The sequence below is a fragment of the Pantherophis guttatus genome, chromosome 1 (genome assembly GCF_059756535.1).
Source record: "Pantherophis guttatus breed Tessera chromosome 1, ASM5975653v1, whole genome shotgun sequence".
NCBI lineage: Eukaryota > Metazoa > Chordata > Lepidosauria > Squamata > Colubridae > Pantherophis > Pantherophis guttatus.
This window is the reverse complement of record NC_142063.1, coordinates 344,806,488-344,834,054: the sequence shown is the minus strand read 5'-3', so window position 1 is coordinate 344,834,054 and position 27,567 is coordinate 344,806,488. Positions and strand designations below refer to the sequence as shown.

Below are 27,567 nucleotides of genomic sequence, written 5' to 3'. Positions count from 1 at the left end.
AAGTAGGGAAACAGGCTGTTTCCTGCCTCTGGAGGGCCTGCGGGGGGTGGGTAAGGCCCAGTTTTCTTTCTCACCTGGTTCCAGATCCTCTCTATGCATCTGGGGAGGGTGAAAACAGCCTTCCCCACCCCATCAAGAGGCTCTGGAGGCTGGGGACAGCAAAAAACATCACTTCCTGTCCAACCAGGACAGTGGTGGGTTCCTCCCGGTTCGGTCCGGTTCGGCCGAGCCAGTAGCGGTGAAGATATGACGTCACCGAACCTGTTCTCCCCCCCCCGCCCACCGCCCCATCCCCCCACGTTATTCTTACCTTTTATTTGGTCCCACCCCCAATCTATTGCTGCCTCCTGAGTCCCAGCTGATGACTAGAGGGAAAAAAACTGTTTAAACTCTTGCCGCGGGGCTTCAAAGGGCCGCCCTACAGCTGATCAGTGTTAAAAGCAAACAAATGAGTCGGGTCGTAAGTGCGAGGACTGGTCGTAAGTGCGAGGACCTTCCAGAAATGACTCTGACCAGCCAGCCACGCCCACCTAGTCACATGACCTCCAAACCACACCCACAAAATAAGCCACGCCCACAGAACCGGTAGTAAAAAAATTTAGAACCCATCCCTGAACCAGGAGTTGGGAATTGGGCCGTTTCAGGCCTCCGAGGAGATGGGGAAGGCTGTTTTCGCCCTCCCCAGATGCATAGAGAGGAACTGGAGCCAGGTGAGAAAGAAAAACGGGCCTACCAGGCCATCGCATGCCAGGAGCGGGGTGGGGGGAAGGGAGGGTTGCGCACACATGCGCAGGGTGGGGCGCATAGAATTATGGGTGTGGGCATGCGTACGCGTGAACCTGCCCCGCCCCCCCTCCCACTCCTGGCACGCGATGGCAAAAAGGTTAGCCATCACTGTTCTAAATTATTGCCTTTTAGTCTTCCCCCCCCCCTTTAAATTGTTCCCACAATTTTAAAATCGTTAAAACAGCCCTCTTAAATGGGGCTTTTGTGATCCATTGAAGGTCGAGCTTGCTTTCAACAACAACAACAACAAGAAGGTTGTATGCCTATCACAGGAAGAGAAAAATAAATACGGCAGACACGGGAGCGTTCGCCAGGGGGCGTTAGCACAAAAACAGCAATTTTAAGAACAACAGAAGTTGTGCCCGCTTGGTCGGATTAGATCCCTGGCCTGTCTCCTCCAGCAGTTTGTTATCCTGTTGTCCAATAACTGGCCAAGGAAGCCCACAGGCCTCGCGGCAGATGGTCTTCAGAGCAGAAGGCAGGAAGAGAAGGAGGGGAGGGAGGGAGGAGGAGAAGAAAAAATAAAAGAGAGGAAAGGGAAAGGAAGGAAAAGAAAGAAATGGAATGGGAAGGAAAGGAAAGGAAAGGAGAGGAGGAGGGGAGGGGAGGGGAGAGGAGGAGAGGAAAGGAAAGGAAGAGGGAAGGCAAGGGAAGGCAAGGAAAAGAGGGAAGGAAAGGAAAGAAAGAAATGGAATGGGAAGGAAAGGAAAGGAGGAGAGAAGGAGGGGAGGAAAGGAAAGGAAAGGAAAGGAAGAGGGAAGGGAAGGAAGGAAAGGAAAAGGGGAGGGAAGGAAGGAAAGGAAAGGAAAGGAAGAGGGAAGGCAAGGGAAGAGAAGGAAAGGAAAGGAAAAGAGAAGGGAAGGGAGGGAAGGAAAGGAAAGGAAAAGAGGGAAGGAAAGGAAAGGAAAGGAAGAGGGAAGGCAAGGGAAGAGAAGGAAAGGAAAGGAAAAGGGAAGGGAGAGAAGGAAAGGAAAGGAAAAGAGGGAAGGAAAGGAAAGGAAGAGGGAAGGCAAGGGAAGAGAAGGAAAGGAAAGGAAAAGAGAAGGGAAGGGAGGGAAGGAAAGGAAAGGAAAAGAGGGAAGGAAAGGAAAGGAAGAGGGAAGGAAAGGAAAGGAAAGGAAGAGGGAAGGCAAGGGAAGAGAAGGAAAGGAAAGGAAAAGGGAAGGGAGAGAAGGAAAGGAAAGGAAAAGAGGGAAGGAAAGGAAGAGGGAAGGAAAGGAAAAGGAAAGGAAGAGGGAAAGCAAGGGAAGAGAAGGAAAGGAAAGGAGAAGGGAAGGGAGGGAAGAGAAAGAAACGAAAGGAAAAGAGAAGGGAAGGGAGAGAAGGAAAGGAAGGGAGGAAGGAAGGAAGGAAGGAAAGAGAGAAGGAAAGGGAAGGAAGAAGGAAGAGAAGAAAGGACGGTGGGGGGTGGCAGCAGAGGAGTTCTTGACTTATGACCACAATTAAACCCAACATTTCCACTGCTACACAAGGAAAAGGAGGAGAAGGAAGGGGAGGAGAAGGGAGAAAGGAGAAGACGGAATAAAGGAGAGGGGGAGGGGAAGGATGGATGAGAAGGAGAAATGAGGAAGGAAAGAGCAACAGGGAGGTAAGGAGGAAGGAAGGAGAGAAGGGAGGGAGGGAGGGGAGAAGGGAAGGAAGGAGCAGGAGAGGTAGGGAGGAAAAAGAGAAGGAAAAAGGAGAAGGAAGAGAAGGGGAGGGGAGGAAGGAAGGAAGAGAAGGAGGAAGGAGAGAGCAATGGAGGGAAGGAGAGAAGGGAGGGAGGGGAGAAGGGAAGGAAGGAGCAGGAAAAAGGAGAAGGAAGAGAAGGGAAGAAAGGGGAGGAGGAGATGGAGGGAAGAAGGAAGGGGAGAGGAAGGAGAGGAGAAAGGTAGTGAGTGAGGATGAGAGAGTGCCTGTAGCTTGTACTTGTACACCACATCTCATCTTCAAAACTTTAACAAGTTTTTTTCTTTAGCCTACAGCGTTTCTCGATCTCAGCCATTTTAAGATGGGTGGACTTCAACTCCCAGAATTCCCCAGCCAGCCAGCATGGAGACACACTCTTGGGCAAAATTTTCCCAATCTGATAACGTTTCAGACTCAAAACACAGCATTTTAGGCCCGAGACGGCCATTCTAACCCTACCGTAAATATTCAAATCCCCCCCGACTCAAAAAAGGGCCATTTTAAACATTTCCAGCCGCATAGATGGAACTGTATACAGTTTAAGTCTTCGTCTTATAACCACAACGAAGCCCCAAATTCCCACTGCTAAGCGAGACTGTCGTTAAGTGAGTTCCCCCCTCCCCCGTTTTATGACCTTTCTTGCCACGGTTGTTCGGTGAATCGCTGTAGTTGTTAAGTTAATCACACAGTCATTAAGTGAATTCCGGCTTCCTCGTCGACTTTGCTGGTCAGACGTTCGCAAAAGCAGGGGAGGACGGGACCCTGCGGCCGTCATAAATACGAGTCAGTGGCCAAGCGTCTGAATTTTGATCGGGTGACCGCGCGGGATGCTGCAATAGTGTGAAAAACGGTTGTATGTCGCTTTTTTTTCAGTGCCGTTGTAACATTGAACGGTTACTAAACGAAGTGTTGTTAAATCGAGGACTATCGGTAGTAGCAAATATCCAGACTAATGTTTCAGCTTTCTCCTCCTCGTCAAGTCCTATCGATTTGTTGTTTCCACCGCCAATGTTTGGAAAAGTTCTCTCTGTTCTCCCCCGCCCCAGAAACACGACCTTGAGGGAGCAGTGCCCTACCGTGTTTTCCCAAAAATACGACCCTGTCTTATTTATTTATTTATTTTGCCACCCAAAAAAGGCACCAGGTCTTATTTTCAGGGGGGATGTCATCCACAATTGATCCGGAGCTCTGTTATCGGCTACAGAGGCCTTCAGGAAAGTCTTGCTGGCTGCAGCAAAGGAAATGGGCCGAGATGTGCGAGGCCTACTGCGTTTCCCTGAAAATAAGACCAGGTCATATATTAATTTTTGCACCAAAAGACACATTAGGGCTTATTTTCTGGTTAGGTCTTATTTGGGGGGAAAATACTGACTGGGGCTTAACTGGGGCTTATTTTGGGGGTAGGTGTTGTGGTCTGCCAGCAGCCTGCGGAGCAGTGGAGTCGGACAGTGAGGAGGCTGAGGAAAAACATGGGCCAGTCCTGGAGGCTGGGGAAGGCCCGGATGAGGGCTCTGCGTCGGAGGCAGAGATGGAGCCAGGGCCATCGGGGTGTGATGTGTGGACTCCAGAGCCTCCAAAGACTGACAGGAATGAGGCAGAGGAACAGGAGGAGCCTGTTCCTAGTGCACGTATGAGAAGAGCTGCCAGAAGGCAGGAGCAGCTAAAGCAAAAAGGACGACTCAGGAGTAAGGCCAGGAGATGATTGGCCCCATAAGGCTTAAAAGACCGGCAACGACTCTTGGCTCTTTGTCGGAAAACAACGTTGATAGATTTGTTTCTTGTCTTGCTGCATTTATTTCTTGTTGGCGTCTTCTGCTCCTGAACTTTTGCCGAGAAAAGCCTTTGGCAGGTTGCCTAATTATACCAAGGTTGGTGATTAGACTGAAGAATTTGTGTTATGAAGAATTTGCTTTAATTTAGTTTGGACTACGCTGAGAATGAGTTAATTCTCAGCTGTTCTAATAAAGTCTGTTTGTTTTCGAGCTGACTGCGTTTGATAATACCTACTTCGGCCTGGGTCACAACAAGAGGGTTTACATTACGAGCATCCTGAAAAATCATGCTAGGGCTTATTTTCTGGTTGGGTAGCTTATTTTCGGGGAAACAGGGTAGCTGCAACTATCCGAAGGTAAGTAGTAGGGCAGCACTACCCCCACCATCCCCAGCCAAGTTTAATTTTCACCTGTTGTGAGAAAAAGGGACAAATAGCCTATTGGGCTACCAGAGTCCATAGTTCTCAGAAGGATAGCAGCAGGCCCTAAAAAACGACACGAAGCAAAGTTTTAGATAGAAAGATTGCAAACTGTATCAGAGCTATTTGTAATCCCACTGAGCTGTTGCTGCGACACGTGACTTTGCAAAGTATGTCGTTTTAAAATATATATTTGGACATAGAAGGATGAAACCGAGAGAAATAGAGAACGGAAAGTAGCAGATGGATAGAGGTTTTGAGATGCATATGGAAATATATGGAAACTATCATTGCTGTCTCCTGTTTCTTTTACTGGGATATTTTTATGACACTGTCCACCCTGGTGTGGGTGGGCTCTTAACTAGGGCTTATTTTGGGGGGTTAGGGCTTATATTGGGTGCACATGTAAAAAAAATCAAGCTAGGACTTACTTTCGGAGTAGGTCATATTTTGGGGGAAACACGGTATCTTTCCAAAGTTGAATGGAAATAAGGACTCTCTATATAGTATGGGACAACTCAACTGTGGCCAACTTTTCGTGGCCAATTCGCCACAGCTAGCTTGTTGCAGGACAACTTGCCACAGCCAATTCGCTTCCAGAAAACTCGTCCTGGGTCAATTCAACACAGGATAACTCAACGCCACGGATTCTTCAACACTGTTCAAATTGTTCTCGTTCTTTTTTTTGGTTTTGTTTTAATTTGATTTATATGCCGCCCTTCTCCGGAGACTCAGGGCGGCTTACAGTGCGTTAAGCAATAGCCTTCATACTTTGGAATATTTATACAAAGTCAGCTTATTGCCCCCATAAACTGGGTCCTCAATTTACCTACCTTAGAAAGGATGGAAGGCTGAGTCAACCTTGAGCCTGGCGAGATTCGATCTTACTTTAATTGCAGACAGCTGGTGTTAAATTATAGTGCTCTGTCTGTTGAGCTATCCAGGCTCCTATTTGTTTGTTCTTATTTCATTGTGTCCCTCCTTTAGCATCCTTGCTTTAATCATTCTGTTCCACCATTGCCTTGCTATTAGTGTAATTGCTGTCCTGCGGCGAATAGGCTGGGACAAGTTGTCCTAGATCTCACTCTATACAAACTCTATTTTCCCATGGATTTTTCTTGTTGGGCCTGGCTTAGGCCAAGTTGAGGAGGTAGCTGCCACTGAATTTGGCAGCTACCTCCTCACTGAATTTGGCTACCGATAAGAAATCTGGCCTGTTTGTGGTACCAGTGAATTGGCCTCTCGTGCGTGATCCTGATTTGCTCATCCAACAGACTTCTGGGGACCAGAGTTAGAACCACAAGGCAAAAAAGAATCTGTTGTGGCCTGTTGGCCACCGGCCTCTCCAGCAGCCGAATCAGGTGAGGAGTCAGGGTCAGCATCAAGGCAACCTGAGAGCTCCGAGGGGAAAGAGGGATTGGAGCTGGCAGAGAGAGAAAGACAGGCTGAACTGTCCATCAGCCCTCAGATGGAGAGTCAACAGCCCCCAGGTGGCTGATGAGGAAGAGGAGGAACAGCTGGGTCCAGTGCCTGACGCGCGGATGCACAGAAGGCAGAAGAGAGGAGAGCAGTGGAAATCTATGGGCTGGTCCTTGGGACAGAAGAGCCCACCGCTGCTAGCGAAGCCCCATCCTATCTCTGGGGATAAAAGGCAGGGGGCAGAGATGAATAGGTGTAGCAGACAAGTATTTATCTCTCTGTCGGTCAGCCATTGATAGTCTGCTGTGAGAGAGAAACCTTTTGCCAGAGCTGCTGGCGCTCCTAATAAAGGAATAGTTGATTTAACCACAGAGGGTTTGTCATGTTTGGGAGCCAAGTCAGATCTTACGAGAATCCTTCCAAATCTGAACAGCTGGTTTGGTCCATCCTCAGCAACTTCTGATTCATCTTCACTCTCTCAATTTTCCCTCCTTTCTCTGTTGAATATCTGCAAAGTCATAAAAAAATCAAGATGGCAGTGGGAACGCCATTGTTGAAGCCTCATTGATTTTTACGTGCGTCTCACACACACGGAGCACCAAAAATTCTCTTCTTGAACCTTATCTTCTTGAATCACGATCCAGTTATCCGCCTCAAAGGTTGGCACCTGTTCCGAAATGACCTTGACGTCGGCCAAGTTTTCCATCTTGTGCATTGAAAGGAAACTTGGAATGTGCAAAAAATACAACATTGTACAATATTGTCTGTTCGAAGTGAGAATCTTTCCACGATTTGGGACAAGGGCGATCCCAATTCTCTCCAGCTTCCGTTATTTTGCTGGGCATGGCTATCCATACGAAGAAGAAGCACAAGAACGTTGAGATATATTTTTAACAAAAATCAAAAGGGATGCTAAAATTTTCCAGGAGCAATCCCTCGGCACTTTCAGTAAAATCAAGGTGGCCATCAAGACGTCCAAATAAGGCTATCCATATTTCACCAACAGCAAACTGGCCCAACAGGGAGCATATGGAAGAAGGTTTAGAACATGGGCGTCAAACTCGCTGCGTCATGTTGCCATCACATGATGTTTCACGACATTTTTTTTCCCTTCACAGAGCTGGGGTGGGCGTGGCCTGCGCGTGACGTATCCGGTCCGTGGGCCACCAGTTTGACACCCTTGGTTTAGAAGGCCGGCAATTTTTCAAGGTGAGGAAATGAAAAGATCAGGACACACTCCGACGAGGGATAATCAAAGAAGGACGTGTAGATCAAGCTGTGTGATGTTCTTTGACCTCATTGCCCTAAACTGCCAACTGAAAATCTCAGGGCAAAAGATGAGATTTGTAGAATTTTCACGGCCTCCAAGGCTGGCCAGCCACAAGTCTCAGTTTCCACTTTCAACATCTGGAACACATCTGGAACACCGCTGCAGTCACTGGGCACGGATACGGGGAGGCTTGGAAAGCATACAGCCTCCAGGCTCGTGATTGTTTGGCGACCACGAAGGCACCTCCGTGGAGGTGATTCGCGATTCTCCATCTCGGCTGGGAAGAACGGCAGCCAGTTGCAAAATGGCGCCTCCCCCAAATCCCCCAATCTGTTAAAGTGAGGCAGGTTGGTTCCAAAGGGAATGTTTAGCCGTTTTTTGCTATCGCGTTCGATCTGGTGCTGGAGAACTGCTGTAGAGCCTCATTGCTTTGCGGCAGATGAGGCTAAACCAGTAGATCTGGGGCGCGATTAAGAAGGCGTTGGCCACGTTGCAATGCAGAGGGATGCGAAAGGGCACCTCATAGATAGGTATGTTCATCTGTTGCCCGTAGGCCCAGTACATGAATGGGAAGAGGAGGATCCGGCAAAGGAAGAAGGTAACCAGGATGAGAATCCCGTTGATCTTATGCAGGAGGGAATCTTGCATTTTCAGCTGTCAACAACCACCAAAAGAAGAAAACGTTGAGAAGGTTAAAGGAGAGGCAAGTGCTGACCCACAGATTAAAAAGATCAAAGCTGGGAGAAATTCCAGCAGCTGCTCCTTTAATTCCCACATCAGGCAGGAGGGGGCCTGCTGCATCTCTGTACGATTTGCGTTCTGACTTTCTTCCTTTTCAGAATTAGTACAGGTAGTCCTCGACTTACAACCCCAATCGAGCCCAACATTTCGCTCGACAAGTTGTTAAGTGAGTTTTGTCTCATTTTACAACCTTTCTTGTTAAGTGAATCACTATAGTTGTTAAGTTAGTAACCTGGTTGTTAAGTGAATCCGGCTTCCCCGTGGACTTTGCTTGTCAGAAGGTCACATAAGGGGAATCACATGACCCCAAGATACTGCAACCGTCATAAATATGAGTCAGTTATGTCTGAATTTTGATCGTATAGCCAACCACAGGGATGCTGCAATAGTCATAAGTGTGAAAAACAGTCGTAAGTCACTTTTTTAGTGGGGTCGTAAGTTTGAACGGTCGCTAAATGAACTGCTGTAAGTCAAGGACTACTGTAGCGGGCTTCCAAAATTCTACCACAGGTAGTCCTCGACTTATGACCATAATCGAGCCCAAAATTTCCACTGCTAAGCAAGGAAGTTGTTAAGTGAATTGCACCTCATTTTATGACCGTTTTTGCCACAGTAGTTAGGCAACTTGAGCCGCCCTGAGTCTCCGGAGAGGGGCGGCATATAAATTTAATAAATAAATAATAAATAAATTTAATAAATAAACTTACTACTAAGTTGTAAAGTGACCACCGTTTGTAATGTTTCCCTGTCAGCTTCTGACAAGGACAGGGCAAGGGTGAAATCCAACAGGTTCTGGAGAACTGGTAGCGGAAATTTTGAGTAGTTTGGAGAACCGGCAAATACCACCTCTGGCTGGGCTCAGAGTGGGGAGGGAATGGGGATTTTGCAATATCCTTCCCCTGGAGTGGTGTGGGATTGGAGATTTTGCAGTATCCTTCCCCTGCCACGCCTACCAAGCCACACCACGCGCACCAAGCCACGCCCACAGAACCGGTAGTAAAAAAATTTGGATTTCACCACTGACTCAGAGGTGTCAAACTCAAGGCCCACGGGGTGCTTAGATCTGGGCCGTGGGGCCACCCTGGAATCAACGAAGGACTAGCCCGCGGTGCATCTACTAGCTAAAACAGAGCTCGTGGCCAGGGGTGAAATGTAAAATTTGTTACTACCAGTTCTGTGGGCGTGGCTTGGTTGGGGGGGTAATGTGACTGGGTGGGTGTGGCCAACTTTTTTTTTTTTTTAAACTTTTCAAAGCATTTTTTTCTAATGCTTTGAAAAGCCTCTGCCGATCAGGCAACTCAGCTGGGATCGTCAGAGACTTTTCAAAGCATTTCTTTTACCAACTCTTCGGCCAAGAGGTTGCAGAAAAAAATGCTTTGAAAAGCCTCTGACGATCCCAGCTGAGCCGTGCAATCATCAGAGGCTTTTTTTTTTTTAACTTTTAAAAGCATTTTGTCTAATGCTTTGAAAAGCCTCTGCCGATCAGGCAACTCAGCTGGGATCCTCAGAGAGGGTTTTTAAAAAATGCGTCTCTGCCGATCAGGAAACTCAGCTGGGTTCGTCAGAGACTTTTCAAAGCATTTCTTTTACCACCTCTTCGGCCAAGAGGTTGCAGAAAAAAATGCTTTGAAAAGCCTCTGATGATCCCAGCTGAGCCACGCGATCATCAGAGGCTGGGTTTTTTTTGTTTTGTTTTTTACTTTTAAAAGCATTTTTTCATTGGAAGAGGTTGTAGAAAAAATGCTTTGAAAAGTAAAAAAAAAAAAAGCCTCTGATGATCGTGCGGCTCAGCTGGGCATGGGGAGGAGGCGCAGGGATTTTTGCTACCGGTTCTCTGAACCACCCGCTACCATCGCTACCGGATCAGGTGATCCGGTCCGAACCGGGAACATTTCACCCCTGGTCATGGCCCGCTAGGCTGTCACACGTGACCCTCCCAGGCTCTGTTTTCAACCAGGATAGCCTCCTGCAGCCCTCTGCCAGCAAAAATGGAGCTCGGAGGGGGGGGGGCTGCGTGCGGGAAATGGGACCATGCCCACTCTGGCCACGCCCACACAATGTGCTGAGGTCAAACAAAACCCTGATGTGGCCCTCAATGAAATCGAGTTTGACACCCCTGCAACGGCGGAAGCCAGATTTCCCTAAATGATTGCATGATTCACTTAACAACTGCAGCAATTCGCTTAACAACCACGGGGGGGGGGGAAAAAAAGGTCGTAATACGAGGCGAAGCTCACTTAACAGCTGCCTTGCTTAGGAAAGGAAATTTGGGGCCGAAAGTCAAGGACTACCAGGATTTAGCATTCTAACTGAAAGGCGCCCAGAGTCGCTTTGCGAGGTGAGATGGGCGGCATCTAAAGTTCATCATCATCATCATCATCATTATTTATCTATTTATTTATTTATTTATCCAATTTATAGGCCGCCCTTCTCCGTAGACTCAGGGCAGCTTACAATGCATTATAGCAGTAGCCTGCATACTTTTTTGTATATACCTGCTTATTAGGGCTTTCGGCCCCCCCAAAGTCGGCTTATTGCCCCCACAATCTGGGTCCTCAGTTTACCTACATCGAAAGGATGGAAGGCTGAGTCAACCTTGAGCCTGGTGAGATTCAAACTTGCACTAATTGCAGGCAGCTGGCAGCTAAGTGCTAGCACTTAACAGCACTTTAGTCCGCTGCACCACCGAGGCTAAATAATAATAATAATAATAATAATAATAATAATAATAATAATAATAATAATAATAATAATAATATAGGGAGGTCTCAGGTCTGACATGCTCACCTGCATCAGGATCTTCCCCAGGGATACAAATGGGGTGCTGAGCTCAGCAGTGAAGATGCAGCCCACGAAAAAATCTCCGAGTTCACCTCGCAGATGCTGTAGAGAAAGAGAGGGAGGGAGGGAGGGAGAAAGAGGAAGAGTGGAGAGGAAGGGAGGGAGAGGGGAGAGGGGAGGGAGGGGGGAAGGAGGGAGGGAGAGAGGAAGAGGGAGGGAAGAAGAGAAGGGAGAGAGAGGGAGAGAGAGGAAGAACGGGGAGAGTGAGAAAGAGAAGGGAAGAAGGAGAGAGAAAAAGGAAGAGGGGAAGAGAGGGAGTGGGAGAGGATGAGGTGGAGACAGAAAGAGGAAGAGGGGGAAGGAGGGAAAGAGAGAGGAAGAGAGGGACAGAGGGAAAGAGAGAGAAAGATGAAGAGATGGGAGAGGGGGGGAGAGGGAGGGAGGAAGAATGGGGGAGGGAGAAAGGAAGAATAGGGGAGAGTGAGAAAGGGGAAGAGAGGTCGGGAGATAGGGAGAGGAAGAGAGAGAGAAAGGAAGGGGGAGAGAGGAAGAATGGGGAAGGCGGAGAGGGAGAGAAGAAGGAGGGAGGGAGAGAAGGAGGGGGGAGAGGAAGAGAGAGAGGAAGAATGGGAGAGTGAGAAAGAGAGGGAGGGAGAGAGGAAGGGAGGGAGAAGGAGGGAGAGGGGAGGGAGGGGTAGGGAGAGAGGGAGAAAAGAAGGAGGGAGGGAGAGAAGGAGGGAGGGAGACGAAAAGGGAGAGAAAAAGGGGGGAGTGAGAAAGAGAGGGGAAGAGAGGGAGGGAGAGAGGGAGGGAGAGGGAGAGAGGGAGGGAGAGAAGAAGGAGGGAGAGAGAGGAAGAGAGAGAGGAAGAATGGGGGACAGTGAGAAAGAGAGGAAGAGGGAGGGAGAGAGGAAGGGAGGGAGAGGGGAAGGGAGGGAGAGGGAGAGAGGGAGAGAAGAAGGAGGGAGGGAGAAAAGGAGGGAGAGGAAAAGAGAGAGGAAGAGAGAGAGGAAAAAATGGGGGAGTGAGAAAGGGGAAGAGGGAGGGAGAGAGGAAGGAAGGGAGAGGGAGGGAGAGGGGGAGGGAGGGAGAGGGAGAAAAGGAGGGAGAGGAAAAGAGAGAGGAAGAGAGAGAGGAAGAATGGGGGAGAGTGAGAAAGAGGGGAAAGGAGGGAGAAAGTGTGAGCGAGGGAGAGAGTGAAAGAGAGAGTGGAAGAGAGAGGGAGAGAGAGAGAGAGAGAGGGAGGGTCCAGGGGGAAGGATGTTTTAGAGCCACGGATGGGATGCAAAATGTTTTTCAGCCTCACCTCCCAACTAGCTTCAAGGCCTGTGAGCCCTTTTTGGGTTCCCTGACCCCGTGGGCACACGGGTGCCCAGACACACTCATAGGCGGCACAGCTATTTAGCAGCCTTGGCGCAACCACGACCTTCGCGGCCAAAGGAAGGTGGCTCAATTCCCGGCTCAGGAACCCAAGAAAAAAAACTTGGCCGGGAATCAAACCCAGGATTACCTGTCGGATCTTGAAAAACCCACCGATGGGGCACAGAGAGACGCCGGATCGTCTTATCAAGGAGCCCCGAGACTTGTGCGTGCCAGGGAAGGCTGGCCTTGATCCGGCAAAAGATTACACAACGCCCTCCCAAAAAAAACCCCAAGGCGAACCGGACGTGCCTTTGATGTCCATCGGGAGAACGCAAGCTTCACAGGTGGAATGTCCGCCTGCAGCATTAGAGAAGTGGTTGGGCCGCATTTCCCGAGCATTTCAAAAAAAAACCGAGAGCTTTGGAAACATCTGTCCATCCAGGTGTTGTCTGATCTGTTTTGAGACGATCTCGTATCGATCTCGTGCGGGAGTCTTTAATGGATTTAAGGATTCCAGGTTCGTCGTAATGAATTAATTTCAAAGAAAACGGCAGGCAGTCCTCGATTTACAACCATTCATTTAGCGACCGGGGGTGAAATGTAAAATTTGTTGCTACCGGTTCTGTGGGCGTGGCTTGGGGGGGTGTAATGTGACTGGGTGGGCGTGGCCAACTTTTTTTTTTTTTTTTAAACTTTTCAAAGCATTTTTTCTAATGCTTTGAAAAGCCTCTCGGCCGATCAGGCAACTCAGCTGGGATCGTCAGAGGCTTTTCAAAGCATTTTTTTTAACCACCTCTTCGGCCAAGAGGTTGCAGAAAAAAAAATGCTTTTTAAAGCCTCTGACGATCCCAGCTGAGCCGCGCGATCATCAGAGGCTTTTTTTTTTTTTTAACTTTTAAAAGCATTTTTTCAGCCGAAGAGGTTGTAGAAAAAATGCTTTTAAAAGTAAAAAAAAAAAGCCTCTGATGATCCTGCGGCTCAGCTGGGCATGCGGGGGGGTGGGGGGGGCAGGGATTTTTGCTACTGGTTCTCCGAACCATCCGCCGCCATCACTACCAGATCAGTCCGAACCGGGAGCATTTCACCTCTGAATGGCACTGAAAAACGTGCGTTATGACAGTTTTTCGCACTTATGACCATGGCAGCATTCACATGGTCACGCGATCAAAATTCAGAGGCTTGGCAACTGGTTTCATATTTATAACGGTTGCAGTGTCCCTGGGAGTCAAGTCATTCCCTTTTGCAACCTTCCGACAAGCCAAATCCACGGGGACGTCGGATTCGCTTAACGACCACGCCAATTTGCTCAATGGCCACGGCAAAACATTCGTGAAAAAAAATGATCATGGGATGACTCGCTTAACGACCACGTCACTTAGTGACCAAAATCCCAGTCGCAATTGCGGTCGTAAGTCAAGGACTGACTCCACAGGTAGCCTTCGACTTACAACAGTTCATTTAGCGACCGTTTGAAGTTACAACAGCATGGAAAAAAAGTGACTTCTGACCAGTTTTCACACTTGAGACCATGACGGCCTCCCCATGGTCACGTGATGAAAATTCAGATGTTTGGCAACTGACTCATATTTATGACCGTTGCAGCATCCTTGGGCGGGTCACATGTTCCCCTTTTGCGACCTTCTGACAAGCAAAGTCAATAGGGAAAGCCCAATTCGCTTAACAACTGTGGCAAGAAAGGTCGTAAAAATGGGCAAAAGCTCACTTCACAAGTGTCTCACTTAACGGCAGAAAGTTGGGGGCTCAATTGTGGTCGTAAGTCGAGGACTAACTGTGTTTAGATTTTTTTTAAAAAAAACAACAACAACAACTAGGAATCACGTTGTTTTCCATGGACTTCCCTCACAAGAACACGGATGGCCACATCAGACCTATAGCTTGAGCACCCTTTGGCCCTCAGGAGGTGGCCTCACCACAGCGACCGGCGTTAAGACGAGGAGGATGAAGAGGTGGTGGGTGACCATCAGCCGTTCCTTCTGAAGAAAGCTTCGGAGGTTCTCCCAGAAGTTCTTCCCGTCTGCTGGCCCTTTGTCTTGAGTCTTGTGCCAGTGGCAAAGATACATGACGTAGATATCATAGGTCATGTATGACACCACGATCCAGACATACTCCCTGGCGATCCAGTGTCTGTTGCGGGAGAGAAGAACGTTAAGGGCGACTAGATTGGGTCAAGCCTCACTCCTTCATGTCATTCATACATGTAATGTAACATACGATGACTAAGTTCTTTTTTTTTTTAATCAAGTTTTATTGGTTTTTTTTCCCCCCCTAATAACACACCCACATATTTTATGAAACAGAGTATTGACCTTATCATATCATATACAACTTATCATATCCAAATATATTTTACTTACTTACAATTTCTGCCAAAGTGTTCTTTTTCCATATTGTTAATCAAACTTTTAATATTTCTATTCTTTTTTTTTCCCAAATCATTTTTATTTTATTTTAAAACAAAAAAAAAATAAAAAGTAAAAAAAATAAGACATCATTCATTCAATCAAGTACAGATAGTACATCGGTCGGGTTGCATGCCTGGTGCCCTCTCCTCTTTTCATTATATATATATATATATATATATATATATATATATATATATATATATATATGTGTGTGTGTGTGTGTGTGTGTGTGTGTGTGTGTGTGTGTGTGTGTGTGTTTTCTAACCAAAGACCTACATATATATATATTAATTTGATTTATATGCCGCCCTTCTCCAGAGACTCAGGGTGGCTTACAATGCGTTAAGCAATAGCCTTCATACTTTTTATATATTTATACAAAGTCAGCTTATTGCCCCCACAAACTGGGTTCTCATTTAACCTACCTTAGAAAGGATGGAAGGCTGAGTCAACCTTGAGCCTGGTAAGATTTGAACCTGCAGTAATTGCAGGCAGCTGTGTTAATAACAGGGTGCTTTAAACCACTGTACTATCAAGGCAAGTATTACTACGTGCTAAAAATTGGAAAGAAGAAATGATACCTTCGGATGAAGAAATTATTAGGAAAATGTTGGACTGTGCCGAAATGAGCAAATTGACATTTGAAATAAGAGAGCGGGAAGAAAAACAATATTATTTGATATGGGATTTATTTTACCACTGGGTAGATAACAAAAAATGGTGATATGTAAGGAAATGTCAAAATACTTAAATGATGATATAACTGATATATTTTATGTAAGATTAAATTTTGGATATGTAGTAATTAATATTTCTATTCTTATTTCTATAAACGGTATCTTCTTTCGCCCTCAAATTCTATTTTCTCCATTTTTAATCATATATATTAACTTTTAATATTTAATAATTCATTCTTTATCCTAATATATTTAAACATGCAGGGATGCTTTCTTCCATTTCACGATGATTAAGTTCTAAATGTTTATATATATTAACCCATAGACGAAGGATGGGGAACGATGGCCGTTTTATGACTTTTGGACTTCAACTCCCACAATTCATGAGCCAGCATGGGGAACAATTGTTTCCACTTTCTCTTCTATTATATTCCTCTCTCTGTTACTATTTAATTTCATTGGGCAATTCTCTTTCAGTTTACCTAAATACAATGCGTCTGGTATTAATGTTTTTGCTACTCTGTCCCAATTTTTAGTCAAACTAAAATTTCTGCTGGTTCGAATCTCTCCAAGGCTCAAGGTTGACTCAGCCTTCCATCCTTTCTAAGGTAGGTAAATTGAGGACCCAGTTATGGGGGCAATAAGCTGACTTCGTATAAATATACAAAAGTATGAAGGCTATTGCTGAGCACATTGTAAGCCGCCCTGAGTCTCCGGAGAAGGGCGGCATATAAATCAAATTAAAAAAAAAAAAAAAAAACTATTTAACCAATAATTACAAATTTTAACCTTACCTTTAAAATTTTCCAAAAACCATTTGTAACCAAACTTCTTTATTTCCTTCATTTCCAAATTACCCCAAAGTTTAACATCTCCTTTTAAAATTTTTACTACTGTTTTTATATTAAATGCTCTATAATAGTTTAATAATTTTGGAATTCCTAAACCACCTTGTTTTTGGTTCTGATACCACATTTTCTTAATCAGTCTTGGTTTTGTATCCCCATTACAAAATTTATCTAATTTTTTTTGATATACTTCAATGTCCTTCTTGGTTAAAAAAATCGGAAGCATCTCGAATAAAAAGTTAAATTTAGGAAGTAACATCATTTTACATAAAGCTACTCTACCAAACCAATGATGGCCCTTTTATGACTTTTGGACTTAAACTCCCAGAATTCCTGGGCCAGCATGGGGAATGATGGCCCCTTTATGACTTTTGGACTTCAACTCCCAGAATTCCTGAGCCAACCAATGTTAATGCTGGCTCAGGAATTCTGGGAGTTGAAGTCCACAAGTCATAAAGGGGCCATCATTCCCCATGCTGGCCCAGGAATTCTGGGAGTTTAAGTCCACAAGTCATAAAGGGGCCATCGTTCTCCACCCCTGCCACAGAATGTGACTGTAGTATTCCTTTTACAGATAGTCCTCAGCTTACAACAATTGAGCCCCAAATTACCGTCGGTAACCAAGACGGTTATGTGAGTTTTGCCTTACTTTACGACCATTCTTGCCAGAGCTGTTACGTGAATCACTGCCGTTGTTAAGTTACCTCACACAAGTTGTTAAGTGAATCTAATTTCCCCATTGACTTTGCTTGTCAGAAGGTCGCAAAAGGGGATCGCATGACCCCGGGGCACTGCGACTGTCATAAATATGAGTCGGTTGCCAAGCGTTCTGAATTTTGATCATGTTGCAACGGTCGTAAGTGTGAAAAAAAGGTCACAAGTCACTTTTCTCAGTGTCCTTGTAACACTGAAAGGTCACAAAATGGGGCAGAAGTGTTTCACTTAGCAACAAGCGTTTCTCTTAGCAACAGAAATGTGGTCGTAAGTCCACTGTGGTCGTAAATCGAGGACTACCTGTCACCAAGGAGGAATGAGCCGAATTCAAAATCCAAAAGGTATCAGGTTCCAATATATTAAGATCTCCTACACCTCCCATTAAGGCAAATATTATTAACATGCTCGGCATAAGAGCTGCCCAATCGTTAATCCACAGATCAGGATAGATCTCGATATTCCAGTTTTTCTTTTTTTTTTTCTGAATTAGACCCAGCCGGATACAAGCTTCGCCGGTTTCCCTTTTCTAAGCGATCTCTCCTATTAATAGAAGCAGCAAGGTGGGGTAGACGGAAATGTAACCAAAATATTTAATCAGACACACAAAATACTTTTTCAGAACATCAAGTATCTACATAAATCTGGGGGACGATGTTCCCAAAATGAAATTTCCTTGGCAAGCTTTTCACATGCCAAATTCATGACTGTCCTGACATGCATCGGCTGCGGGTAGATTTAAGTACAGGGAGTCCTCCCCTTACGGCCGCAACGGAGCCCCAAATTTCCATCGTTAAGCAAGACGTTTCTTAGATGGGTTTTGCCCCCGTTTTACGACCTGTCTCGCCGCGCTTAAGTGTTAAGTGAATCACTGCAGACGTTAAATTGGTCACAAGGTTGTTAAGTGAATCTGGCTTCCCCTTGACTTTGCTTGTCAGGAGGTCGTAAAAAGGGGATCACGTGATCTCGGGATCCTGGAAGCGTCATAAATAGGAACCAGCTGTCAGGCGTCCAAATTTGGATTGCATCACCATGGAGATGTTACAACGGCCGTAAATATGAAAATCGGTTGTGACTTTTGTCATCGCCGTTATTTGAATGGTCACTAAACGAGTGGTTGTAAGTCGAGGACTACCTGTACAGTACAGGTAGTAACATCATCTGTCATCATGACTTATGACTGTTTTTTTCACACTTATGACCATTTCACCATCCTCATGGTCACATGATCAAAATTGGGCCGCTTAAGCAGTCGACTTGTATTTATGACGATTACGGAATCCCGGGGTTGTGTGATCCCCTTTTGCGACCTTCGGACAAGATAAAGCCAATGGGGAAGCCACTTAATAACTGTGGTGATCCACTTAACAAGTCCAGCAAGAAAGTTCATAAAAGGAATCACAACTCAATTCTACCACTATCTTGCTTGGCAACAGAAAGTTTGGGTTCCATTGTGGTCATAAGTTGAGGACTACTGCCAACTCGCAAATCATCCTTGGCCTGCTCTCGAGTTGCCATAGGCGAAGGTGGATGGGAAACCAGCGAAATGGCAGGGCAACCAAAGACAGATGCACATTCCAGACGTATCTCTCTCAAGGCTGTATCCCAGGATTACCTTCAGCAGCCGGAGGGGAGTGACCTCTACAACCCTCGAAATTGCTCCGTTGGCGAATGTGATTGATGACACAGCCTGGGAGGAGGAGCGGGGGGGCGGGGAAACAGGGTCATGACTGGGGCGTAAATTACGTAGGGTCAGAGCTGGCTTCACTTGGGAACCTACCGTCGGGAACCCTGACAGCTACATGTATTGTGGTTGACTCATTTGTTTCCTTGACTTTTTTTTAAAAAAAATCTCATTTTAGGCCTCGTCTGGAGAAGGGCTCACATATAAGGTGACCAGATGTCCCGCTTTAGGCGGGACAGTCCCGATTTTTAGCAATTTGTCCCGCGTCCCGCAGCGTTTTAAAAAAGTCCCGATTTTTCATTCTGCCTCCTGAGTCCCAGCTGATGGCTAGAGGGAAAAAAAACTGTTTAAACTCTTGCCTCGGGGCTTCAAAGGGCTGCCCTACAGGTGATCAGTGTTAAAAGAAAACAAATGAGTAGACCGATTAGCTCGGCTTCCCCACTCTCAGCTGATTTGCTCTCAGCTGATTTGCGCAGGGCTCTGTTCCTGGAGCAGATTTTTTTCTCCCTAGCTATGCTGAAAAGCGAAAGCGAAAGTAAATGGCTGCAACGTGACAAAATGAGGCAGAGAGAGATTTCTTTTTCTTTTTCCTCACCAAAAAAGGTAGGTGCAAAACTGCAAACAATGGGAAATTTAGGGCAAAAGAGGAGAGTTCGAGATTTTAAAACACAAAAGAAAAAAAGCTCTATTTAACTAGGGAATTGTAATAATTGAGATATTATTAATTGTATATTGTGTTGAAAGCAGAAATGGTTAAGTTGTGGTTTGGAGGAATATATGGGGGAAATTATTTGGTTTATTATTATTGGTAAATATAATTAATTGATTTGTAAGAAATTGGATTGCATGGAAATAATTGGAATATTCATGTTCATATTGATTAATATACAAAAAAGGTAGTTATATAACTAATTGATCTATATTAAAATGTTGAATTTGTATTAAACAACTGTATTACATAATTATATAATTAACCAATGTGAGGATGGATATAAAAATAGATGACAATGGGAAGGGGTATAATATAGAATAGAAGGGAAAAATTGAATTTGATTAAGATTAGAGATGAGGATGAAGGGTAATATTGGTTTTTTTAAAAAAAAATAGATGAGGAATAAATATGGCAAAAAGGAAATATAGAAATTGTAAATTTAATTGAAATGACTAAACACTGTTTAAATTTGTGAACAGGCCAAATATTCTGTTCAAAGAAAATATATTGTATGTTTGTATGTGTGTTTCTAATAATTGCTATTTATTCATATTTGTTCTCTTTTATTCTTTAAAGTTTAACAATTCATTCTTTATCTTCATATCTTTATATTTGTTTGGGGTTGGCTTTCTTTCCTTTCATCTTTTTTATTGTACAGCAATTTTTCTCCTCAAACCTACCTCTCTTTTTTCTTTCCTTCTTACTTTCTCTTCCTCCCTCTTCTTCTTCTCCTCCCTACTTCCTCTTCCTTTCTCCTTCTCCTCCTCTCTTCCTCCCTCTTCTTCTTCTCCTCCCTACTTCCTCTTCCTTTCTCCTTCTCCTCCTCTCTTCCTCCCTCTCTTACCCTCACTCCTACTCTAATTTCCCTTCCCTTCCTTCATCCCTCTCTATTGCTGTATCCTTTTGTGCATATGGACTACTCAGAGGGCTGAAAAGGTTATTTTTGACTGTTCCTCACACTTTTGACCAGTCCTCAAACTTACGACTGTCCTCACATTTTATGTTTTTTGCCCTATCTTATCACCATGGTGAAGAGAAGCAGTTGTGAAATGAGTGACATGGTTGTTAAGAATGCTGCACGGGCATAAATGTGAGGATGGTCATAAGTGTGAGGACCAGTCAAAAGTGCGAGGACCTGTAAGAAATGACTTTTTTCAACCCTCTGATTAGTCCTTTTGTGCATATGGACTACTCAGAGGGCTGAAAAAGTTATTTTTGACTGGTCCTCGCATTTTGACCAGTCCTCAAACTTACGACTGTCCTCACATTTTACGTTTTTTGCCCTATTTTATCACCATGGTGAAGAGAAGCAGTTGTGAAATGAGTGACATGGTTGTTAAGAATGCTGCACGGGCATAAATGTGAGGATGGTCATAAGTGTGAGGACCAGTCAAAAGTGCGAGGACCTGTAAGAAATGATTTTTTTCAGCCCTCGGACTAGTCCCTATACACATAGCCATGGCCACCCGCTCACATGACCAGCTAGCCACACCCACCCAGTCACATGACCTCCAAGCCACGCCCACAACGGTGTCCCTCTTTACTAATGTTAAAATCTGGTCACCTTAATCTAAGAGGTCGTGTGGATGGGGAAATGTTGAAAAAAAAAAGAGATTCGCAAATATTTAAGCACCACTCTGGATGACGTTACATTCGCCTCCTTTGCCAAACACTTTACAGTTTCAACATTTCAACAGAAATGATTATTCTGAAACCGTTTCCATGATTTGGCAAGTTTCTTGTTTGCCTGACCTCTTTTCCTCCAGGTTAAAATCTCCAAAAAGTTAATTCAAAACCTACAACTAGCCCATTTTCAAACCCAGAAAAAAAAAGTGGGGGGGACGGGAAGAGCTGACAAATCCACCCTCTCTGTCCTTTTGGAACCTTCTGGAACTTTTTCAAATTTAATCCGGGAATAGAAGACTCTTACAACATGGAAAATAGGGCTAGAGAGGGACCTTAGAGGTCTTCTAGACCAACCCCCTGGTAAAAGATCACATATATGACCCCCCCGTCCTTCGGGCCCAGTCTGGTCCGTCTCCTACATCCTTCTGTTCAATATACCGTTTCCAGACAAATGGTTATCCAGTCTCTTCTTAAAAGCCAGTGATGGAGCACCAACAATTTCTGGAGGCAAGGAGTTCCACTGGTTAATTGTTCTCACTGTCAGGGAATTTCTCCTTAGTTCCAGGTTGATTATTTTCCATCCGTTGCGTCTTTTTCCTGCCTTCTGGTGCTTTGGAGAATAGCTTAACCCCCTCTTCTTCCTCAAATATTGGAAGACCGTTATCATGTTACCCCTAGTCCTTAAGAGAATAACAGAGTTGGAAGGGACCTTGGAGGTCTTCTAGTCCAACCCCCTGCTTAGGCAGGAAACCCTACACCACTTCAGACAAACGGCTGTCCAGTCTCTTCTTAAAAATGTCCAGTGTTGGAGCATTCACAATTTCTGGTGGCAAGTAGTTCCACTGGCTAATTGTTCTCACTGTCAGGAAATTTCTCCTTAGTTCCAAGTTGTTTCTCTCCTTGATTAATTTCCATCCATCGCTTCTTGTTCTACCCTCAGGTGCTTTGGAGAATAGCTTGACTCCCTCTTCTTTGGGGCAGCCCCTGAGATATTGGAATGCTGTTATCATGTCACCCCCTAATACTTCTCTTTATTAGACTGGAGGTACAGGTATTCTTCAACATTCAAAGGATTCGTTTAGTGACCGTTCAAAGTTACAATGGCACGGTGCTGTTGCAACTTTGAATGGTCACAAAATGAACGGTGGTGAGACCAGGGCTACACCTAACTACTACGTAGTCCTCAACTTACAACCAGAACTGAGTCCCCAAGATTTATGTTGCGAAGTAAGACATTTGTTAAGTGAGTGTTGCCTCGTTTTACAACTTTTTTTTGCCACGGTCATTAAGTGAATCACTACAGCTGTTAAGTTAGTAACACTGTTGTTAATGAATCTGGCTTCCCCGTTGACTTGGCTGGTCAGTAGGTCACAAAAGGGGATCATATCAGTGGTCAAATCCTCCGCGGATTGCCACCGGTGCATGTGGTGTGCGCCAAAAGCACAGTGCGTACATGCAGGCGCAGTGCACGCCAAACACATGCTGCACATCCATGCACAGTACGTGCCAAACGCGCGCTTCGTGCAGAAAAAGGAGGCTTAACAAGATAAGTAGAACAGTGATGCGGGGGAACAGCTGTGCCGCGCGATTTAGATTTGCTGGAAAGCAGGATTTCCTGCTTCCTAGCGAATATAAATCACGCGGCACAGCTGATGGTCGGAAATACCGCTTCAGATGAACCAGTAGCTTTTTTTACTACCAGTTCGCCGAACCGGTAGATTTTATCACTACCGATTCGCCCGAACCGATGCAAACCGGTAGCATTTCACCCCAGGATCATATGACCCTATGACACTGCAACCGTCATACATATGAACACATTATCAAGCATCTGAATGTAAATAAATCAATGTGACTATGTGATTTATCTTAAATACTAAATAAACTGTTTACATACATGCATACACACATACATAGATACATACTAAATAAACTGTTACACACACACACACACACACACACATATATACACATACATATACAAAAAGAAAGAAGCAGACATCCTGCGAGCTCCGGAACTTAAAATTTTAAAAGAATTAAAATTTTATTTAACTAAGCTTTCATCAGCCATCTGCTGACATCGTCAGGGTATTAAACTACCATTACAGAGATTTCTGCCTTTACACATGCAAGGGCCAAATTGATTAATGGCATATAAAGGCAGAGATCTCTGTAATGGTAGCTTAATACTCTGACGATGACAGCAGATGGCTGACGAAAGCTTAGTAAAATAAAATTTTAATTCTTTTAAAATTTTAAGTTCCGGAGCTCGCAGGATGTCTGCTTCTTTCTTTACTAATATACCTGGAATATATATATACACACGTGCGTGTGTATGATAAACTGAATAGTTTATTCAGTATTTAGTATATACCGGTCTACGCAGACACACACATACAGAGGTATGTACTAAATATATACAAGTATATATTAAATATATTACAAACTATTCTAAAAATACGAGTTCCAGGTATATTTGTAAAGAAAGAAGCAGACATTCTGCGAACTCCGGAACTAAAATAATTACAATTTTATTCTACTAAGCTTTCGTCAGCCATCTGCTAACATGGTCAGAGTATTAAACCATCGCAAACTGGTAGTAAAGGAAAGTAGAACCCACCCCTGTGTCATACAATATATATATATATAAAACCACTGATCGGGTTGGTGATCCGAATCGCATCCAAAAGACCGATTTCTTTTCTTTGTGAGCTTAGACCCGGCATAATTTTCCACTCAGCTGCTAAAAATGCCTGCCCTGTGGTCATCGCGCACTCTTTCCTTGATGCTATCAGCTGCCCTCAAATAGCCCTGCCAGAAGCCGCTTGCGAACTCTGCACACGCCAACGTTGCTCTTTTTTTGCGAGCGATGCACAAAATGTGAAGGTTTGTTTGCAGAACAAAGCCAGCTGCGTGTGGGTCAGAATAACAAGCGTTGGGAAGGGACCTGGGAGGTCTTCTAGTCCAGCCCCCTGCTCAGGCAGGAAACCCTACCCCGTTTCAGACAAATGGCTGTCCAGTCTCTTCTTAAAAACTCCCAGTGTTGGAGCATTCACAACTTCTGGAGGCAAGTAGTTCCATTGGTTAATTGTTCTGACTGTCAGGAAATTTCTCCTTAGTTCTAAGTTGCTTCTCTCCTTAGTTTCCATCCGTTGCTTTTGTCCTGCCTTCAGGTGCTTTGGAGAATAGCTTGACTCCCTCTTCTTTGGGGCAGCCCCTGAGATATTGGAAGACTGCTATCATGTCTCCCCTAGTCCTTCTCGTCATTAAACTAGACATACCCAGTTCCTGCATCCGTTTTTCATATGTTTTAGCCTCCAGTCCCCTCATCCTCTTGGTTGCTCTTCTCTGCACTCTTTCCAGAGTATACACACTGAACCAAATTTTTCAATTTAATAACTCTATTGTTTCAATGTTTTCTTTTGCAATTTATTCAATGTCTGTAAGCCACCTTTGGTGAGATGGGTGCAGTGGTGAAATCTAATTTTTTTTCCTACCGGTTCTGTGGGCGTGGCTTGGTGGTGGTGGGATCATGTGACTGGGTAGCAGTGGCTATGTAGTCATGTGACTGGAGGGTTTCAAAAGACAGAAACTCACTGGACCAGCGGGTTGGACTAGATGACCTTCGCGTCCCTTCCAGCTCTGGATTGATTGCTGTGCTCTTTCAAGGTATCCTCTGAAGCTGCGTCTAGTGCCTCCCTCTCTCTCTCTCTCTCTCTCTCTCTCTCTTTCTTTCTCTCTCTCTCTTTCCTTCTTTCTTTCTTTCACATCACCCCTTCTGGGAGCAAAACCGGACCCCTAATAGGTAGTAAAAAATGCTTTGATAAGTAAAAAAAAGTTCCGAGGATTGCACACAACAGCTGATTGTCACAGCTGATTGTCGGAATCATTTTTTATTTTTTTTTAGCATTTTTTTACTACCTATTGCCCGAACGAGTAGTAAAAAAATGCTAAAAAAAGTAAAAAAAAAAAAAAAAAGTTCAGCTGTGCCGGCGATCGTGGGAACTTTTTAAAGCATTTTTTTTACTACCGGTTCGGGCGAACCGCCTCAAACCGGTAGCATTTCACCCCTGGATGGGTGACATAGTTTGATAAATAAATAAATACAGGTAGTCCTCAAATTACAAGCATCCCTTTAGTGACCATTCAGTCACAATGGCATTGCAAAAAGTGACCTATGACCGTTTTTCACACTTACGACCGTTGCAGAGTCCCCGTGGACACGTGATCGAAATTCAGACGCTTGGCCACTGACTCATATTTATGACGGTTGCAGTGTCCCTGGGGTGACAAGCCAAGTCAACCCGGAAGCCTGATTCACTTAACAACCGCCTGGCTCACTCAACAACTGCAGTGACTCGCTTAACAACCGTGGTGGGAAAGGTCGTAAAATGGGGCAAAAGTCACTTTGCGATTGTCTCGCTAAGCGACAAGACGTTGTGGGCTCAATCGTGGTGGAAAATCAAGATCTTCCTGCAAGTAAAGGTATTTTGAAATTGGGGCTCTGGCTTTAGCCATAAATGGCTAATTATTACCCATTTACGGCCTTGAGGGTACCTGGTGTCATCCTGCCACCTGTCTGAACATCCCATCTGATTTTGTAATGTCCTATCTTGGCAGGTGAGTATCCTGTCCAAAGTCCAAGCAGGATTTCAGATGCCTGGGGGGTTTTTTTTCTCTCTCTCTCTCTTTCTGCAAAGGCCCCATTTTTCATTACCTGCCGTGTACCACATCTTTGCAGCTGAAAATGACAACCAGGCCGGAGAGGGTGGCCATGATAGCTTGGACGGAAGAGACCAGCCTGGAGGAAGAAAGAAAAATTAAAGTCAGAATAAGGGACGTGACCGAGAGGGAAGAGGGGAAGTAGACAGGCAAAAATATGAAATATTTCTGGAGGGAAACGAACGGAAACTTGCAACGGACATAGGGTGTAGGGTTAAACGAACTGGGTATGCTTAGTTCACAGAAAAAAGGAAGAGAAGAGAAGATAGGATAGCAGGCTAGAGTTATCTGGAGCAGTATTTTTCACACTTGGCAACTGAGGGGTGGACTCCAACTCCCAGAATCCCCCAGCCAGCATGCTTTAAGAGGGGTGGACTTCGACTCCCAGAATCCCCCAGCCAGCATGCTTTAAGAGGGGTGGACGTCGACTCCCAGAATCCCCCAGCCAGCATGTGTTGGGATGGGTGGACTTCCACTCCCAGAATCCCCCAGCCAGCATGCCTTAAGAGGGGTGGAATCCAACTCCCAGAATTCCCCAGCCAGCATGCTTGAAAATGGGTGGACTTCAACTCCCAGAATTCCCCAACCAGCACGCTTGAAGATGGGTGGACTCCAACTCCCAGAATTCCCCAGCCAGCATGCTTGAAGATGGGTGGACTTCCACTCCCAGAATTCCCCAGCCAGCCTGCTTTAAGAGAGGTAGATGTCCCTTCCCAGAATCCCCCAGCCAGCATGCTTTAAGAGGGGTGGACTTTGACTCCCAGAATCCCCCAGCAAGCATGCTTTAACATGGGTGGACTCCAACTCCCAGAATCCCCAAGCCAGCATCCTTTAAATTGGGGGGACTTCAACTCCCAGAATTCTTCAGCCAGCAGATATCAAGCTTCAAAAGACGCTTTAGATATCTCTTCTCAGCTTGCCAACAAACTATGGGGGGAGGAAAGGGGAAGGGGTAGATAGAAATTTGGTTCCGGATGTCACGATGCCAGCCATGGGAACCAAGGACACTTCAGCAGGGGTTTACCAAGACTTTACCAGACTTTCTCATAACAATACCAAGAAACTTCATTGGACAATGTGACCTGGTCTTATAGGGGGAAGGAGGACCTGAACTTTTAGCTATGTGGGTCTGCGTGGGAATTAGCTAGATCTGGTTTTGCCCTCATCTGTTCCGATATGATGTAGTCAATAAAGTTTTGCGTTAGAGATTGGATTGGCATGAAAGCTGGCTGGGTGACTTTGGGCCAATCACCAGGAGAAGGTGAGTTCTAGTTCTAGTTCCACCTCAGTCATGAAAAGACGACTGGGTGACTGACAAAGCCTGCCAGATGTTTAAAAAAAACATCCAGAGAGCCTCCATCTGCATGACCACTCTACCTCTCCATATCAATTAACAGGGAAAGCTACCACATTTTATTTATGTAACAAAAGAATGCACGTGGATGAATGAGTAAATCACCAAACCCTCTAAATCACAAAATAGAAAACAAAATTAACATAACCAGAAGAAAAATAAGCTCTGTTTGTGTTTTTGTATCTGGCCGGCTACCGCAAGAACCAGTAAGGACAGAATCATGTTTTCCTCAGCTTGAGTATAACTTGGTTTCCGTCCGAAATAAGCATTTGAGGCAGATTCTGAGGGAATATTCGGAGGGGGGAAAAAAATCACAAGATCAAGGTCAATTTGAGGCAAATTGACAGAAGGACCAGTGACCCAGTCAGGAGATGGACTTTGTTTCTCACTGGTCAGATTTGAGGATGGGATAAATACAGATCTGTCGCAATATTTTAGGACGGTGTTTCTAAATCTTGGCAGGTTTAAGCTGGGTGGATCTCTTTTTTTTTTATTGAGTTTTAAACAGAGATATAAAGACAATACAAAAAATACAAAGACATTACAAAGACAAACAAGTTCCCACCACCAACCTACCCACACCAAGCTTTAC

General features: G+C 45.1%; 1 protein-coding gene across 4 annotated transcripts in view; it reads right to left on the bottom strand.

Annotated features, from left to right (window-relative positions):
• Positions 1 to 3,556: 3,556 nt before the first annotated feature.
• The window catches only part of TLCD3A (TLC domain containing 3A), a 38,897-nt gene continuing 14,886 nt past the window's right edge, over positions 3,557 to 27,567 (bottom strand). For 3 of the 4 annotated variants that reach the window (XM_060693254.2, XM_060693256.2, XM_087883460.1), the window contains exons 2-5: positions 25,617 to 25,700; positions 14,150 to 14,363; positions 10,863 to 10,958; positions 4,735 to 7,988 (exon numbers count right to left, since the gene is read on the bottom strand). In XM_060693254.2, the coding sequence (XP_060549237.1) occupies positions 7,716 to 7,988; positions 10,863 to 10,958; positions 14,150 to 14,363; positions 25,617 to 25,700 (667 nt within the window). In that variant the 3' untranslated portion in view covers positions 4,735 to 7,715. Of the gene's footprint in view, positions 7,989 to 10,862; positions 10,959 to 14,149; positions 14,364 to 25,616; positions 25,701 to 27,567 lie in introns of all 4 variants that reach the window. The other variant, XM_060693255.2, reaches the window with a different exon arrangement.